Raw genomic sequence first — 17,230 nt, 5'->3', positions numbered from 1 at the left:
GACTGCCTGATGCCGGCATGACCTCATTAGGGTGTGGCTCAGCTGCATTGCCTCCATCCCCAGTGGTGGGCATGCTGGAGATGAGCCACCAGCCAGAACCATTAACATGCTAACGTCAGGGACTGGAAAACAGATCCCATCTGTCTTCTCCTGGCTGGCCTCCCTTTCTTGCCCACTGCTCAGCCAAGAGACCCAGAATACCAGGGGGCCCTTCAGCTACTACACTAAGGTACTCACCCTGTTTCCACCCTCATCCCCACTCTCAACCTGTGTAAGTAGTAAGGGGAATCATGACTGGGCTCTCATCAGGGCAGGAGAGAGGCTTCGCAACCCCCAGGCACAGCACAGCTTTGGGGTGTATAGATACCATAGTCCCTGTTCTGTGTCCTCAAACATTCTTTCTTGGGGCATCGTAAATGGTACTCAGTCTGAAGGGTGTGGGCATTATTCCTAGTTGCTACAGATAAAGGAGAAACCCAGGAGAACAAGATGCAGGAGTTAAGCTAACAATCTTCAGCCTTTAATCCATCCTGGGAGTGGGAAGCTGCATGGCATAATAGAGGGAGGGAGGTGGCAGAAAGCACTGGATTTGAATGGGTTTAGAGTTAAATATACCTGATTCTGCTACTCACTACCTGAATGTTCACTTCTCTGAGCCTTAACTTTCACTATCTGTAAAATGAGCTTAGTTGTAATTATATAGTAGAGCTATTGTGAAAATAGGAGATAATGGATATAAAGTTATTGGTGTGTGGTAGTGCTCATCAGTAATAGATTTGTTCCCTACTTTATCAGAAGTACTTTGTGCAGAGAGATGCTGACATCACTTCTTGACTGCTGCCCAGGTGTATTTTCTTGCCAGACCCTGGGTACCTTATGTCATTTAAGGTCAGGGACCACGTTGGCTTCACTTTTGTGTTCTCTGTGCCTGGCACAAGACAGCCATTCAATCAATGATTGGTTTATGTTTTCCCTTCTAGGTGGTGAAAACTATTGGCCTGAGGGAAGTTTGGTTCTTTGGTCTGCAATACCAGGACACTAAGGGTTTCTCCACTTGGCTGAAACTCAATAAGAAGGTAACTGCTTACCCTACTGTTGGGTTTGGAATTCATTCTTCCACCAGATTTTGCTCAGGAGGGTAACGTGCTAGCTGGCAAATCCAGGACACCTAGAGCTATGTTTTTCACTGGGCAGTCTGTTGATCACTAGATGAGAATAAGGACAGAGGACTCAGCCAAGGTGAAGCTCTAGCTCTGTCTCCACTTTGACTTCTAACAGCAAGAATGGCTAGGGTCCAAGGAAGAAGGGACCCTACTGGGAGCTCTGTCTTGAACTTTGACTTATTTTAGACCACAGCCATTAGTGGTTCTTCAAGAGGGGCTTGGTATCTTTTTTTTCTTTCTAAACTCAAGAGCTTTAGGAGATTTGTTAAAATGAGAGTCACAGACTCTTGATCCGGAAAGACTTGAAGGTCTCATGATCTTGTCTTGTCCCTTCCCCTACCTTCAACTGATACCTGAACACCACACAGATGATTCCTTCTTTCTTGATTTTCTATCTCAATTGAACTCCAAATGGGATAGTTTGAGTATAGGTCCATTCAAGCTCTCTATCTCCAAGCAGCTTGTCTGCAGGAACATGGCAGTCCTCCATCTGAGTATACTTAAACTGGATTATTTTGTCCTTGGAGGTCTTCATACTGTCCTGTGGCTTGTTTTCCTGATTGTGTTTAGGTGATTAGTGCCCTACCTTCTGCTAGCAAAGTCTTGTTTTCCCAAAGAGTGGAGACTTTTGCTGGATAAATGTGGGCTGTTAGGAGCCAATTTCAGGCCTTGAAAAACAATCTAGTTTGTGCTCTTGCCTAGCCAATTCCCAGGCCTCAGTCATACATCCTGATTTTTACTTTGCTAATTTATGGAGTTAGGGGAGCCTTAAAAGAGGAGCTTTCTTAAGCCTAGCCTCAGAATTGAGGGCATTTGGATATATTGTCAGGTGATGGTGGCTTGAGGGCTTATGATCATCAGTGGGTATTAGGTCATTTCAGGAAGAAATCCCCAATAGGAAGCAATTATGGACATGGGATTGGGTCCCCAATTAAAGTAACATGTCTTTTTTCTGAATTACCGGGAGAGTTGCCACCCTGCTCTTTGGGGTTACCCAAATTAATGACTTTTCAGTGTCTTCTCCCCACCCTGCAGCCATTCCCCCACCTACAAAGTCTATTTTTTGAGAACCCATAACTCCTGCTGCTCCCAGGTGACTGCCCAGGATGTGCGGAAGGAAAGCCCCCTGCTCTTCAAGTTCCGTGCCAAGTTCTACCCAGAGGATGTATCCGAGGAATTGATCCAGGACATCACACAGCGCCTGTTCTTCCTGCAAGTGAAGGAGGGCATTCTCAATGATGATATTTACTGTCCACCTGAGACTGCTGTGCTGCTGGCCTCCTATGCTGTCCAGTCCAAGTATGGTGACTTCAATAAGGAAGTCCACAAGTCTGGTTACTTGGCTGGGGACAAGTTGCTGCCGCAGAGGTAAGGTGGTGCCCAGGCCATCTATCCTGGCTATAGGGGACTGCACCCCAAGGCTGACCGATATCTGTTACACAGAGTCTGCCGGATCTGTTCCTCTCCACTAGGATCTGTCTGAAGACCATGTTATACTGCTTAGAGAGACATTCGCCTATGGCACCATACTCTATTGTTGTTTCTCTGACTTTCAATATATAAAGCTTTTTTCCCCCCTCTGTTTGCCTGATTATAGAACTTCATTACCCTGGAAACAGATGCTTATAAACCAGAGAACCAGAGATGGATGGATTTCTCCCCTCCCCTGTTCTATTTTGTCAATCTTTTTCACTGATTTAGACCTCTTATATCAGAAGTTCACAGGAGAGAGAGAGAAAGAGAAATACACAAGCCAGGGATATGGGGAACTCAAACAACCTTTTAATATTGACAACCAGTGTACAGAGCTTTCTGCTTTTGTAAACTTCAAAGTTGAGCTCTCTCAAACACTCATTATTTTTGTCTTAGCATGATGACAACACACAAAATGAATAAAGTGGGCATTATCCTTATTTCCTGGCTAAGGAAATAGAGGTACAGAGGTGTTCGCTCTGACTTGCCCAATCTTACACAGCTCATTTGAGGCAGAGCCAGATCTGGAACCCTAGTCTCTTGATTTTTTTAACCCTAGGTTTTTCCCCATTGTGTCCAGTGACCATTTTCATAGGCTTTTGGATTGGAAAGAAAAGTTCTGCTTCATTCTGGGAGACTCAGTCCCATTGGAACTGTGTTATATGCACAACTCACCTAAAGGTATTAGGGATAGTGATTGTGCCCTGGGACTCTACCTGAGTCACTGCTGTTATGTCTGAGATGACATATTTGAAGCAAGCCTTATGATCTAGTAGATCTGGGAGACTGAACCAGTTAGTTTCTCCCAAAGCCGTTTGGGCTCAGTTCTTGTTCTGTAGCCACAGACTGTAATCTCATCCCTGAGCAATATTCTCACAAACACAAACTGTTGGTCCCACACGGATCTAGGAGAAAGTTTCCATGCCTCTGTGAGGCCCACACCTACTCTTAGCCCCACAAGTCAGCACAGATTTGATACGTTACTGCTCTGCTTGGAGACCATAGCACGTTATTGGATTTTCTGGTTAAAAGTACAAGGAAGGTGTTCCCATTGTCTTTCTTGGTCACCCATTCTTGTATCTCTCCTACTTCTCATGCAGTTCCCTATGTCTAATTAATACCTCCTGCTGTAATTTCAGTCTGACCTCACTGGGCTGACTTGCACATTCCTCTTTGCGTCAAGCCCTTAGAGAGCTAAGTGGGCTTCCCTTTACCCTTGCATTTGGACTTTGTGTTTTAAACTACTAACTACCCATTTTCTTTCTAGGGTTCTGGAGCAACACAAACTCAACAAGGACCAGTGGGAGGAGCGGATCCAGGTGTGGCATGAGGAGCACCGAGGCATGCTCAGGTAAGCCCGTCCTACCAAATGTGGGCTCTTGCAGGGAGAATGAGAATTGGTTCTGGGAAGAGAAGAGGCAAAGGACTACGGACACTGGAGCATGTTGGAGAGAGAGGGACAGGAAGGTAGTTTACAGAGGAAATTAGAGATAGAAAGCAAATCAGGATCATTATAAAGCTTTAGTTTTTGCAAATGATGGTGACTGATAGTCCAAACAGTTTTGACCATAAAGAAATAGAGGGGACCTTAGGATCCCTAGGGAGCTTCTGGACCACCCAGGGGCTCCTCCTCAAAAAAGTAAATGGGGAAGAAACTCTAAACATGGCAAACCATTGGGAGGTTGTCTAGTTGAGCAACAAATCTTATCATTTTGCTGTCACCACCCCATCTGGGCTCTGCTAAAAATGTTCCTGTATAAGAGGCTTCTATGATAGCTAACATGTCAAAAGCCAGCAAGGGTCAGCCCATCCCTATTCCCCTTGGGAACCTCAAACCTTAGGCTCCTGCCAGCAAATTTTTCTTGGCAAAAGTTGTGTTGTGCTCTGTTTGCCACCATCGGCTCACCTTCCATCCCCTTTCCCACCCCTCATGGCAAGATCCTTGTCAGAAGTGCAGAGCAGATAGGCTTTTTATCTCCCTGAGTCTGATTCACAGGCTCTCCTCTATAACCCTCCACTCTGTTCTTTAGGGAGGATGCTGTCCTGGAGTATCTGAAGATTGCCCAGGATCTGGAGATGTATGGTGTGAACTACTTCAGCATCAAGAACAAGAAAGGCTCAGAACTGTGGCTGGGGGTGGATGCCCTGGGTCTCAACATTTATGAGCAGAATGACAGGTATAGCTCATAATTCTCTTAGTTTACTTGGGCCACTCTGACGCCTAGCTCTCACCGTGTAGTAGGAATGTACCTCCTAGGTCCCACCTGGGTAGTTTTTTTTCCTGCCTAGTTTAGACCAGTCCAGATGATTGCACAACCTCCCTCAGGCCTCTAAATCTTGCATTGACTACACTTGCACTGCCCACTATAGTTGCCACTGGCCACATGTGGCTATTGACCACTTGAGATATGGCTACTCTGAGTTTAGGTGTGCTATGAGTGTAAACTACACACCAGACTTTAAAGATGTAATGTGAAAAATAGAATATAAGAGGTCTCATTAGTATTTTTAAAAATATCGATTTACATGTTCAAATGATAGTATTTTGGATATCCTGGGTTAAATGAGCTGTTATTATAGTTAATTCCACCTATTCCTTTTTACTTATTTTCATGTGGCTACTAGAAAATTTAAAATTGCATGTGTGGCTCTCATTATATTTCTATTGGACAGCACTGGCCTAGAACCTACCTTGTCAAGAGTTGTAATTAATCCCACTTCCATGTGATGATTAAGTGCTGTTTGACCTATAATCCCTCTTGCTGCAGCCTTATCTCACTTGCTTATTTATTTTCCTTGGTCTGCTCTTGGTGAGGATGGAGATCAGTAGATTATTGTTCCATGTAATTTCTGAATCTTGGAGCACATTATTTACCTTCTCCCCAACTTTTACAACCTTAGATGGAAGAGTCCCAGTTAAATAGGGCTGGAAATTCTTGTGAGAGATTGTTTCAAGGTTCATGCCTCAGAAAAAAATACAGTAAAACAAACCTCAGAGATTGGGACAAAGGATAATAATTTGGTTGTGGTATGAAGAGGTTCTTTGTGCACCCTCAATGCTGGCAACTGACCTGATGGCATGTGATGACACTGGCTGAGATGGCAATGAATCTACCTCCTTAAGGGAGAAGTTGATGGGGAGTAGGGCAAGGCTTCAACCCTCTTTGTCCTTCTTGTCTTGCCTTTGTCCTGATGTTCGTGGTCTCAATTTCTACAGACTGACTCCCAAGATAGGCTTCCCCTGGAGTGAAATCAGGAACATCTCTTTCAATGACAAGAAATTTGTCATCAAGCCCATTGACAAAAAAGCCCCGGTAAGTGACTCCTCCCACTGGCCAAGATGGGTACTTGCCAAGACTGGGATAATGCTAGGAGCAATCATATTGTATTTTTCTCTCCCTTTTCTGTTTTGTTTTGTTTTTGATGTGAGTGGGAATAGGAGACACAAAAGGAGATTGGTGATGGAAGGGGATGTTGATGCCAAAAATGACCAGGGAGACATCCTATACCTGGCGCCACCCCGCTACCTGTGTCTCAGGAGACGCGTGGATGAGGGAGAGCCACATGCAGTCTAAGTGCTGCCTCTTAGCCACTGTCTTCTGATGCCCTGAAGCTCTGGAGTGGAAACAGAGTGCATCTTATCTTTTAAAGCCCCTAGGCCCCAGAAAGTAGAAACTGTTCGTGTACTTGATTTATCTTTAATTGTGGAGAAAGGAAAGAGGCAATAGAAGTCCAGATCCAGACATGATCCCCCAAACTTGCTTTTTGGTATAACTTTGCTGCTGTCTTCTCAAGACTTTTCTCCAAAGCAACCCAAGAACAAAAAAGTGCTTTGGGTCCAGTCATTCCTCTAACATGCTTGCCACACTTCTCACCTACTCAGTTGCCTGTGGCTGATAAGACCAGAAAGCTAGTGATTGGGAGTAAGTTAGAAAGTTGAGATGAGGGTCTCTTCTTCTGGTGTACCTTGTGTCCAACAAGGGCCAATGGCTATGCTCAGCCAGACCCTTCTCATGAGTCCTCAACCATTCTTCTCCAGCCCTGAGGTATCTGAACTTCTGCTAGGCACTTTATGTATGTTCTCTCCTTAAACCCTCAACGGCATTGTCAGGTAGGTAGTAGTATACCCATTTTATAACTGATGAAATTGAGGTTCAGAGTGATGGAGTGATTTGCCCAAGATCACACAGCTAAAAATGCTAGAGCTGGGATTTATATCTAGGTCATTTGACTTCTAGAGCTTGTGTTTCTTCCTCTGAACCCCAAGCTATATGAGATGGTAGCAGTTTGGGTTCAGTGACAGAGGAGCTGGTGGTTAGTCTATCAGCTGATGGCCTTCGTCCAGTGGTATTTGTAGTAACAAACTCAAATTCCCTGGATTTGTGTGTGTGTGTGTGTTTAACTGCTGCTCTGCTCAACTTTCATCAGAAAAAGGTGAGTAACAAAGCCAGCGAGATCAAGGGCTTATTTAAAAAACAACAACCACCAGGACAATAGATGTTCAGAAGATTTATGTATTCACTTATGTATTTACAACTTGCCTTACTCCAAAAAGGATTTAAAGGGCTAGGTCTAATATATGCTTTCAGGAGATTGCAGAAACAGTCCAGCCACCCATACTGCACTCACCAGGGTATATTATACAGGGATTGTTGGGCCTCTAAGAGAGACCCCTGAGACCTAGCAGATCCCTAATTAACAGATAAAGTCAGTTCCTGTCTTTCAACTGGGTTGAGGATATTTTAGGATGCTTTTCATAAGCAAAGGTTGAAAGAAATTGTAGTTTGATGGAAAGAGCGCTGGTTTCAGAGTCAAGCAGCCTGGGTTCTAGTCCTGGGTTTGTCACTAACCTGCTGTCTGACCCTGAGCAAGTCAGTTCACCACTCTGATAATTAGTCTTTCTATCTGTAACGTGAGAAAATTGGGCTAAATAATCTTTCCAGTGCTTTTGGATTTAGCTTGTCAGAAGGCAGATGCTCACCTTCATCTGTCCCTCCAAACTCTTTCTGATTGCTGGTTTCCCAACAGGATTTTGTCTTCTATGCTCCCCGGCTGAGGATTAACAAACGGATTTTGGCCCTGTGCATGGGGAACCACGAGCTATACATGCGCCGCCGCAAGCCTGATACCATCGAGGTGCAGCAGATGAAGGCACAGGCCCGGGAGGAGAAGCACCAGAAGCAGATGGAGCGGTAGGTGCTGTGAAGCTGGAGTAGGACCAGGGCCATGGCAAGGAAGCTTCTCAAAGGTTCCAAGCCTGCTAAAGGCAGGACATGAAGCCATCCCAGGACTAAGGGGAGAGAGAGAGAGAGCTGTACAGGGATGACAGTAAGTCTCAGGCATCCCCATCCCCAGGAAATAGGCATCAGAAGCCTAGGATTTCAGAGGCTTATAGGAGGGAGGGGCATTTCATAATTCTCCATTTTCTGTGATTCTCATGCCATTACTTGTAGGCGGACTCTGAGATGCTCCAGGCAATGTGACCAGTATAGTGGCAGTAGAAGGCTCCATGCACATTTAAACCTTGGCTCTGTAGGGTTTTTTGAGTAGAATTGGGCAAAGCTACCAGAATTTTCCCTACGAAGCTTCTATGCACTGTAGCCCCTTGCTACTCAAAGTGCAGCAAGGCTCAGCAGCATCAGCATCAACTTGAGAACTTGTTAGAAAGGCAGGATCTGAGACCCTACCTCAGACCTACTGATTCATAATGTACATCTTAAGATCCCAGGTGATTTCTCCAAAGAAGATATGCAAATGGACAGCAGGCACATGGAAACATCCTTAGTCATTAGGGAAATGGAAATCAAAACCACAGTGAGATACCACTTCATACTTACTAATATGGGTATAATAAATAAAAACAGAAATAACGGATCTTTGCAAGGATGTGGAGAAATTGGAACTCATGTACATTGCTGGTGGGAATGTAAAACAGTTCAGCTGCTGTGGAAAACAGTTTGGTGGTTCCTCAAAAAGTTAAAGGCAGAATTACCATATGATCCCACAATTCCACTCCTAGGTATATACACAAAAGAATTGGAAACAGGTGTTCAAACAAGTACGGGTACACACATGTTCATAGCAGTGCTATTTATAATAGCCAAAAGGTGGAAACAGCCCAAACGTCCATCAGTGGGTGAATGGATAAACAAATTGTGTAGCCATACAGTGGGATATTATTCAGCCATAAAAAGGAATAAAGTACTGATACATACTACAATGTGTATGAACCTCTAAAACGTCATGCTGAGTGAAATAAACCAGACACGAAAGATCACATATTGTATGATACCATTTATATGAAATATCCAGAATAGATAAATCTATAGAGACAGAATGCAGATTGGTGGTCGTCAGGGCCTTGGGGGAGGGGAGATAGGGAAAAACTGCTTAACGTGTATGGGGTTTTACTTTGGAGTGATGGAAATATTTTGGAACTAGATAGATATGGTGGTTGCACAACATTGTGAATGTACTAAATGCCATTGAATTGTTTGCTTTAAAATGGTTAATTTTATATTATGTGAATTTCACCTCAATGAGTTATTTAATAAATAAGATCTCAAGTGATTTCTATATATGTTAAGGTTTGAGAGCGTTGTAGTTTGTCACAAAGAATTTGGAACCTCAGGAGGCTTCTGGTAGTAGACTGGAAAATGATTCCATGTATGAGAGTTTAGACACCAAGGTTCATATTTATTCAGAAAATGTTTTCTGAGATTGGGGGCAGTTTGCAGAACTAAATCTGGCAGAAACCTACCCTCAAGGACCTCACAATCTAGTAGGAGAAAAAGGAAAAACAGCATATACATATAAAACTGTTCAAGGTACAAAAGCTGTGTCATTCATTCACTCAAGAGTTTATTGAGCAGTGAAAAAAGTAGACAAAATCCCTGCTCGCATGAAGCTGTCATTCTAGTGGGAAGAGACAGACAGAACAAATAAGCAAATTATACAGTATGTGAGGTGGTAAGAAGTTTTATGGAGAAAGACAGGCCAAGTATCCTGAGGCCTTAGAAAGAGAAAAGACATCTAGCCAATGGAGAAAAGAAGACCTCCTGGAAGAGGTGTTGGGGCAAGAAAAAGCAAGTACTTATTTTAGGTTTGCAACAAATTCTGGGAAGAAGGATTCTAGAGCTGGGCTTCAGAGGGCAGGCAGAGTTAGGCCTAAGGACTGATGCTTTAGCCATAGAGATCAGCAGACTTGAAGCTCAGTATCCCAGCATAGAGCCAAAATTTGTCTCCCTATAACTCCATGAGATAGGGCAGGACTTACTAGGCCCAGGGGAGCAAAGAAATGACATAGCTAAGGTCACTTACTGGTTACTCACTGGTTAGTGGCAGAACTGGGAATCCAGGTTGGATGTCCTCACTCTGGGACAAGCTGACCGGGCCCTGAGCATACTGGCCCATGTGGGGCTATAATATGAGGACAAAGATGTGGAGATAAGGCAAAGTAGTCCCAACTCAGAAGCCCTGAGTGTGTTGGATGAGTTGGGGCTGAGGATCCAGGGCCAGGAAGCATTGGAGATCCCAGTGCTTCCATGTGGCCTTGCTATCATCTTCGATCACTTCTTCTCCTTTCTTAGTGCTCTACTGGAAAATGAGAAGAAGAAGCGTGAGATGGCAGAAAAGGAGAAGGAGAAGATTGAACGGGAGAAGGAAGAACTGATGGAGAGGCTGAAGCAGATTGAGGAGCAGACTAAGAAGGCTCAGCAAGGTGAGGCTTGCAGTCACCTTGGAGACTGGGTTATCCCAGAGCCTGACTCTATGAGCTGGAGACCCTTCTACCTCAGCTGCAGACTCAGGCCATATAATCCAGACGTGGCTATAGAATAGATGAAGTAAGCCAAGAGGAAGAGTGCTCAGAGCTTTCTGCCAGTTGTGCCCTGGGGTGAAGCACTTCCAGGAAGGAAGCTAGGTGTCCTTTCTTCATCTCTGCACTCTTCACTACATTTCCGCTCCTTCTCTTCTCAGAACTGGAAGAACAGACCCGCAGGGCTCTGGAACTTGAACAGGAGCGGAAGCGTGCCCAGAGCGAGGCTGAAAAACTGGCCAAAGAGCGTCAAGAAGCTGAAGAGGCCAAGGAGGCCCTGTTGCAGGCCTCCCAGGACCAGAAGAAGACCCAGGAACAGCTGGTAAAGCTACAAAATGGGCCAGGATTGTGGGACCTAAGTTTTCTCCCCTCTCTGCCTACCTATTCACAGCTACCTCTGCCAGCAGGGCTGGCTCTTTCCAGCAGGGTACCACCCTACAGGCCTCTAGCAGATAGCTCATTCAGAAGCAAACTGAGAAGTTACTGGTGTGGCCCAGAGGCCTTTATAAACAGTCTTCCCTAACCTTTACTTTTATTCTGCTTTCTTAGTCCTTGGGGATCTGAGCTGATGACCTGACAAAGGAAAGGGAGGGAGGAAAGAAAGAGCTTCACGCTTGGTTGACTACCTACTGTGCATTACAAGCTATGCTAGCAACTTCTCCCTTTTGCTTACTTTATTTCTTCTTCCCAATAACCCTATGGGATTAACCCATATGGGATAATATGCCCAGATAAAGAAATCAGGGGTTAGAGAAGTTTAAGAGACTTGCCAGAGATTACACACTTAGGGCTAAGTAAGGATGAGAACCCATTTCTGTCTCTTTTTTGAAGGGTTTGCTCCCTAAAATCATGTAAAACTATGTGCCTATACATTTTTCAGGGGAGGAAGGTGAGCATTGTACTGTCATCACAATTTCCAAGGGTTCTGTGACTCAGAATTGAAGAACCTGTGGCCCAAATTCCTTGACATATGCTCTGTCTCTGTACTGTTTGGAGTGGGAGTGCAGCAAACTAAGACCTAGTTCTCAGGGGAAGCTTCCTCTGGGAGATTTGCCCAAGTGAGGGTGTGCATAAGCATTTTTCCCTTGTTTAGATCACATTGTGATACTTGAGCATCTTTCCTATGTTCGTCCTGGGAAGTCTTAGTGGCCCTGAGCATTCTAGGATAACAGAGAAGGGTCTACGAATTCAGGCATTGACGTAGTGATTTCAAAAGCCTTACTGAGGCCCTAACTGTGCAGTGGGCAATACTGAGAGAGGGAGAGGGAGAGGGGAAAGGGAGAGAAATGAGAGAGAGAAATGAGGATGAGGGAGAAAGGGAGAAGTGAGGGAGAGAAAAGAGGGAAAGGAAGACGGGGAGAAATGAGGGAGAGGAAGAGAAATGAGGGAAAGGAAGAGGGAGAGAAGTGAGGGGGAGACAGAGATGACATGTTCTTTGTCTTCAGTAGGTCTATAGTCTAGCTGGGGAGCTCTGATTTACAAGGAAATGATTTGGATTTAATCGAGTGCGATAGTAGATCTGAGAATAGGAGTGGTCCTCCAGGCTTCCTGGAGGAGGTGTGGTAAAAAAAGCCTCCAGGACAGCAAGCAAGGGAGCAGCAGGTTCCCTGTTGGTTTTCCAAGGGAACTGGGGTTGAAGACACCTGGGCCCTGAGGATCAGAAGGCCCAGCTCTCACAAGCTTCCAATTTATCCATAGGCCTTGGAAATGGCAGAGCTGACAGCTCGGATCTCCCAGCTGGAGGTGGCCCGACAGAAGAAAGAGAGTGAGGCTGTGGAATGGCAGCAGAAGGTAAGACACAGTGCTCAGAGCAAAGCATTGTGGGAATATATATATTTCAGTTCTGTGGATTCCTTAGGTTTGGGTTCCTTCCACCTTCCATCCTTCCTTGACAGTGGGCATCATGGAAGAAGGAGGTCAGGCTTTCTCAAATACTTCCCAGAATTCTCCACTGCCCCAGGAAACTTGGTACAATTGCTACTATTGTACAGCTGATGAAACTAAGGATCAGGCAGATGAAGTGACATGGCCTGCCTGGTGCTTGCCTCCTGCTGGGCTGTTCTAGGCACACATAGGATGCCACAAGTTAGCCTGGTCTGACTGCCAGTCCTTTTCTCCCTCTGTTACTGACAGGCTCAGATGGTACAAGAAGACCTGGAGAAGACCCGGGCTGAGCTGAAGACTGCCATGAGTACGCCTCATGTGGCAGAGCCTGCTGAGAATGACCAGGATGAGCAGGATGAGAATGGGGCAGAGGCCAGCGCTGACCTGCGGGCTGACGCTATGGCCAAGGACCGCAGTGAGGAGGAACGTACCACTGAGGCGGAGAAGAATGAGCGTGTCCAGAAGCACCTGAAGGTATCCAGGCAGGGCCAAAGAGTCAAGGAGACCATGTGCATTGACTTAGTAGCCCATGACCTTCCCTAGATCACCATGAGGAGATAGGTAGAGGAGCCTATCTCCGTGCTGTATGGGATCCTGAGCCTTTTTCAAGTGGGAGCTTTAAGGGTAGGCACCCCTCTCTTATCAGTTAGATCCTAGGCCACCTCTTCTCCATTTTTTTTGCCCCATCATCCATCCATATTCCATTTACCTCTTATATTCAGAAAATACTTAGCTGACACAATTCCTACCTGAATTGTTGATACATTGTTCTACTCTCAGGGAATACCTGTCATCAATTGGTTCCCTAAGTTTGTGTTGTTTGTTTTATTCTTGCCCCACTGCAGTCCTAACAGGGCTGGTAGAAGTGGCTCTCAAAAAATGTGTGTGTGTGGGCCAGCCTAGTGGCATAATAGTTAAGTTGCACACTCTGCTTCAGCAGCCCAGGGTTCACAAGTTCGGATCTCAAGCACAGACCTAGCACCACTCATTGAGCCATGCTATGGTGGCATCCCACATGAAAAAGAGGAAGATTGGCAACAGATATTAGCTAAGGGCCAATCTTCCTCACCAAAAAAAGAAAAAAAGTGTGTGTGTGTGTGTGTGTGTGTGTGTGTGTGTGTGTGTAAAGGAGGGGTAAGTGGGGGTGGAGAGAGAGAGGGAGAGGGAGAAAGAAAGAGAGAGAGAGAAAGAAAGGAAAAAAGAGAGAGAGAGAAAGAAAGGAAAGAAGAAAGAAGAGAAAGAAAGAGAAAACAAGTGAGAAAGAAAGATCTAGTTAAATAAGGGGAGGTAAAATGAGAGGAAGTCATTAACCCCTCATCCCCTTGCATCCTCACAGGCCCTCACTTCAGAGCTGGCCAACGCCCGCGATGAGTCCAAGAAGACTGCCAATGACATGATCCATGCTGAGAACATGCGACTGGGCCGAGACAAATACAAGACCCTGCGCCAGATTCGGCAGGGCAACACCAAGCAGCGCATCGATGAGTTTGAGTCCATGTAATGGGCACCCAGCCTCTAGGGACCCCTCCTCCCTTCTTCCTTGCTCCCACACTCTTACACTCTGACCTAACTCACCCTGTGCTGGAGCCACTAACTAGAGCAGCCCTGGAGTCATGCCAAGCATTGAGTGTAGCCATGGGACCAAACCTAGCCCCTCAGCCCTCACTGAGCAAAGAAATGGCCCACTTGGTGCCAATGGGACCCTCTTTTCCCTCTTTGTCCCATTCAACCTAGCATTCTAGAAGAGACCACTTCCCCAGCTCAGAGGCACTTTCCACTTGATTGGGGAATCATCCCCACATTTATTATTGTTCTGCCAGGGTCAAGTGTGGAGTAAGTTGAAAACTAGCCCTAACCCCTTCCCCACTACTGCCTTCCTCTTCAGGGTCCTGTGATTTGCAGAACTGGAACATCACAGGATTTAGGGAAGGAGGCAGGGCCCTGGCTATATGCTCTAGGATGTCGACTGACCTAGGATTAGGCCTCCCAATGCCCATTCTTTATAGTGTTATCTAGACTTTGTAATGATTGGAGGCTAAAAAGTTATTGAGTTATTCTCTCTACCTCCTAGATTGGGCCTGTTACAAACTGAGTCCTAAATAAGCCTTGTCCCTGAGTTCAGGGACTCAGTTTCTCCCTAAGGTGAGATGGGGGAGATAATGTCTTCAAGAGGCTTCACCAACATCTTAGAAGGACATTGGCCCTTCTGTTCAGGCAAGGCTAGGTAGAAGATCCTGCCCCAATGCTTTATGGGAGGCTAGGCTTGTTCCAAGTGAGCTCAATGGCAGAGGTATCCCTTACTTATTATTCTGGGTTCCTCCTCCCTTCTTGGGATCTGCCCCTCCCCACTCCAATCCTCAAATGCCCTCCAGCTGGAACAGTAGGGATGGTTACCCAAAAACCCAGCCAGGCCCATCCAGGATTCTTGCCAAAGGGAGGAAATATTCACACCTGGCTTCAGTATTTTCCCTGCCAGAGGTTCCAGGCCACTTCTCCCATCAGAGCCACTTGGGCCACAACTCTTGCTTCGGGGCCATCCAGGCCTTAGTATGTTGAGCCTTGGAGCTTGATGTCAGTTGGTTCAATGGTGAGTGGGTAGAAGAAGCTGAGTATGGTGAGAGAAGCCCGTGGCCCAGATCCCACAGTTTACTTGACCCCCTCAGGTGCCTAATAGCCCCTTCCCATCTCCCCGCTCCAAGGTGGTGACTGGGCCCTGCCTGTTTGACAAATCTCTAGCCCAGGTCTTGCCACCAACTGTCCTGTCCCTTGGAGTTGTAAACCAGAGAGCTGTTGGCGACTCTGGCCTGGTCCCTTCCATACCCCCACTCCTTGCTCTCAACCCAGGAGCGGCCTCCTCGTTCTGTCTCATGTGTGGGCTCTTTTTCCTTCTACCAGTATTATATATTCTAGTGGCATCTAACTCAATATTGATTTCTGTGTTTCTTGCTAATGCACCCTTAGAAGATATTAGTCTTGGAGCAGGATCATTTTGGCCTCATTCCCGTACTACCCCCACACCTGGGAGGCATATACTATGCTATAAAAGCATATGTTGCCAGAAACATTAACGTAAGAAGCTTTCAGTATTGGTGATGTCACCTGTCACTATAGGTCATACAATCCATTCTTAAATTACTTGGTATTTGGTTTTATTTTTACTTTTCTCTTTTTCCTTCTCCCCAGAGTTCAGTCCTCAAGGGGCCATATTGTCCCTCTATGCAATATCCCTAGCCCAGAGACTATGGCTTCGATCCCTCTCTCCTTCCCCCACCCCCTGCATGACCTTGGGGAGTCTTACGTGCATTGCTGTGAATTATATTGACACTCTCTTGGTGATGTGCCCTATACTGGCTAAATTCAAACCTGGAATTTAGGGTAATGTAGCTGCCTTAAGGGCTACCCCCAGGGAGGCGGGGGGGGAAAGTTAGATTTTGTATTCAGGTTATTTTGTGTGTATTTTTTGGGTTTTTAAAAATTGTTTTGGAGGGGTTTATGCTCAACTCATGTTCTATTTCAGTGCCAATAAAATTTAGGAAGACTTTACTGTGACTTAATCTTTTTTTGTGGCATGAGTGGGTGGCTGTAAGATAACTTCACTGTAATTTCCACTCTATAGGCCACTTTCCCATCTCTGGTCTCATTTCATTCTCACTTCAGTCCCATGGGGAGTGGATATGACTGTCTTCATTTTATACAGGAAGAAATGGGCTTGAAAAAGTAGAATAACTGTCCATTGGCACAGGACTGTCTAACTTAATAGCCTATGTCCTTTACACAGCTCCAGACCAATCTTTCCAGTGTAGGTGGGCCCTGCATTGACCGTGTGATGCTCCTGGGCTCACTTGGCCGTCGGGCTTTGGGGCTTCTTGTGAAGGGTGGTTTGTGTCTCTAGACTCCTCCTGAAGTGGTCAGGCCCTGTCCCGCCTCTTTGTCAGGAAGCCTTCAGGATTGCTGCCTACTTCCTACTACCCTTACTTACTGCAGTGCCAACGAAGGTCAAAGAAATTACCTTGATCCCTGGTGCAAAAGGTGGTGGGGAGTGGAGTATGGAGTGAGGATGGAGAGTATGTACAAAAGCTTTTGGGTGACACTTTATGGTTTATAAAGCATGTCAATATTGTAGCCTAGATATGGTTATCCGTTTTTTACAGATAAGGAAACTAAGACCCAAATAAGCCTTCCAGGTTGTCTTGGATCTGGCCTTTTCTTTCGCTTACCAGCTCCCTTCTTGGTCAGCCAATACTTGCAAGGAAAAGTAAGTTATGTATGCTGTGAGCTTTAAATCCTTACAACAACTCTTTGAGGCAGTGGTTCCTAAACTTGTCTGCACATTAGAATCTTAAAGATTCCACAGCCCAGACCATATCCTCAGATCAAATTATAATCTCTAGTAGTGGGACACAGGCATCAGTATATTTAATGATTCCAATGTACAGACAAATTTGGGAACCACTACCCTGAGGATATACTGTTTTATCCCATTTTACAGATGGAGAAACTGAGGCTCAACAAGATGAATTAATTTGTCCAAGGTCACAAAGATTAGAAGTAGTAGAGCCAGGATATGAACACAGGGAATCTAGTTCATGAGCCTGTGCTCTTAACTATTATACTATACCTTCTCCCTACCATTCCCACCGGGGGCCTGTGGGAGAACAGACACGTACTGAGAAGACGAGATACTTGCCCAGCCTCAATTCTAAGGTAGCAAATAGAGTTCTAGGGACCTAGAGAACATCAGTATCAGAGGGAGCCTTAGGAATTTCTGCTAATGATAGTCCCAATTGTTGTTGCCTTGAAGAATGAAGGAGATCTAGGTGTCCTCCAACCTCAACCAGAAGATGTCTGCTTTCATATGCTTTGTATATTGTGTTGCATACATATAAATAATTTA

The 17,230-nt window shown here is 45.5% G+C and overlaps 1 protein-coding gene across 1 annotated transcript in view; it reads left to right on the top strand.

The window, feature by feature from the left end:
- MSN (moesin) overlaps positions 1-15,879 on the top strand; it is a 62,272-nt gene extending 46,393 nt beyond the window's left edge. The window contains exons 3-13 of the mRNA XM_046673202.1: positions 981-1,076; positions 2,257-2,531; positions 3,904-3,987; positions 4,667-4,813; positions 5,854-5,950; positions 7,665-7,828; positions 10,226-10,356; positions 10,614-10,774; positions 12,151-12,243; positions 12,586-12,810; positions 13,673-15,879. Coding sequence (XP_046529158.1) covers positions 981-1,076; positions 2,257-2,531; positions 3,904-3,987; positions 4,667-4,813; positions 5,854-5,950; positions 7,665-7,828; positions 10,226-10,356; positions 10,614-10,774; positions 12,151-12,243; positions 12,586-12,810; positions 13,673-13,837 — 1,638 coding nt within the window. The 3' untranslated portion in view covers positions 13,838-15,879. The remainder of the gene's footprint in view (positions 1-980; positions 1,077-2,256; positions 2,532-3,903; positions 3,988-4,666; positions 4,814-5,853; positions 5,951-7,664; positions 7,829-10,225; positions 10,357-10,613; positions 10,775-12,150; positions 12,244-12,585; positions 12,811-13,672) is intronic.
- Positions 15,880-17,230: the final 1,351 nt, after the last annotated feature.

This window comes from Equus quagga, chromosome 10 (assembly GCF_021613505.1).
Source record: "Equus quagga isolate Etosha38 chromosome 10, UCLA_HA_Equagga_1.0, whole genome shotgun sequence".
In the NCBI taxonomy this organism is placed as follows: Eukaryota; Metazoa; Chordata; class Mammalia; order Perissodactyla; family Equidae; genus Equus; species Equus quagga.
Note: the sequence above shows the minus strand (reverse complement) of the source record. Positions and strands in the feature narration are given on the sequence as shown.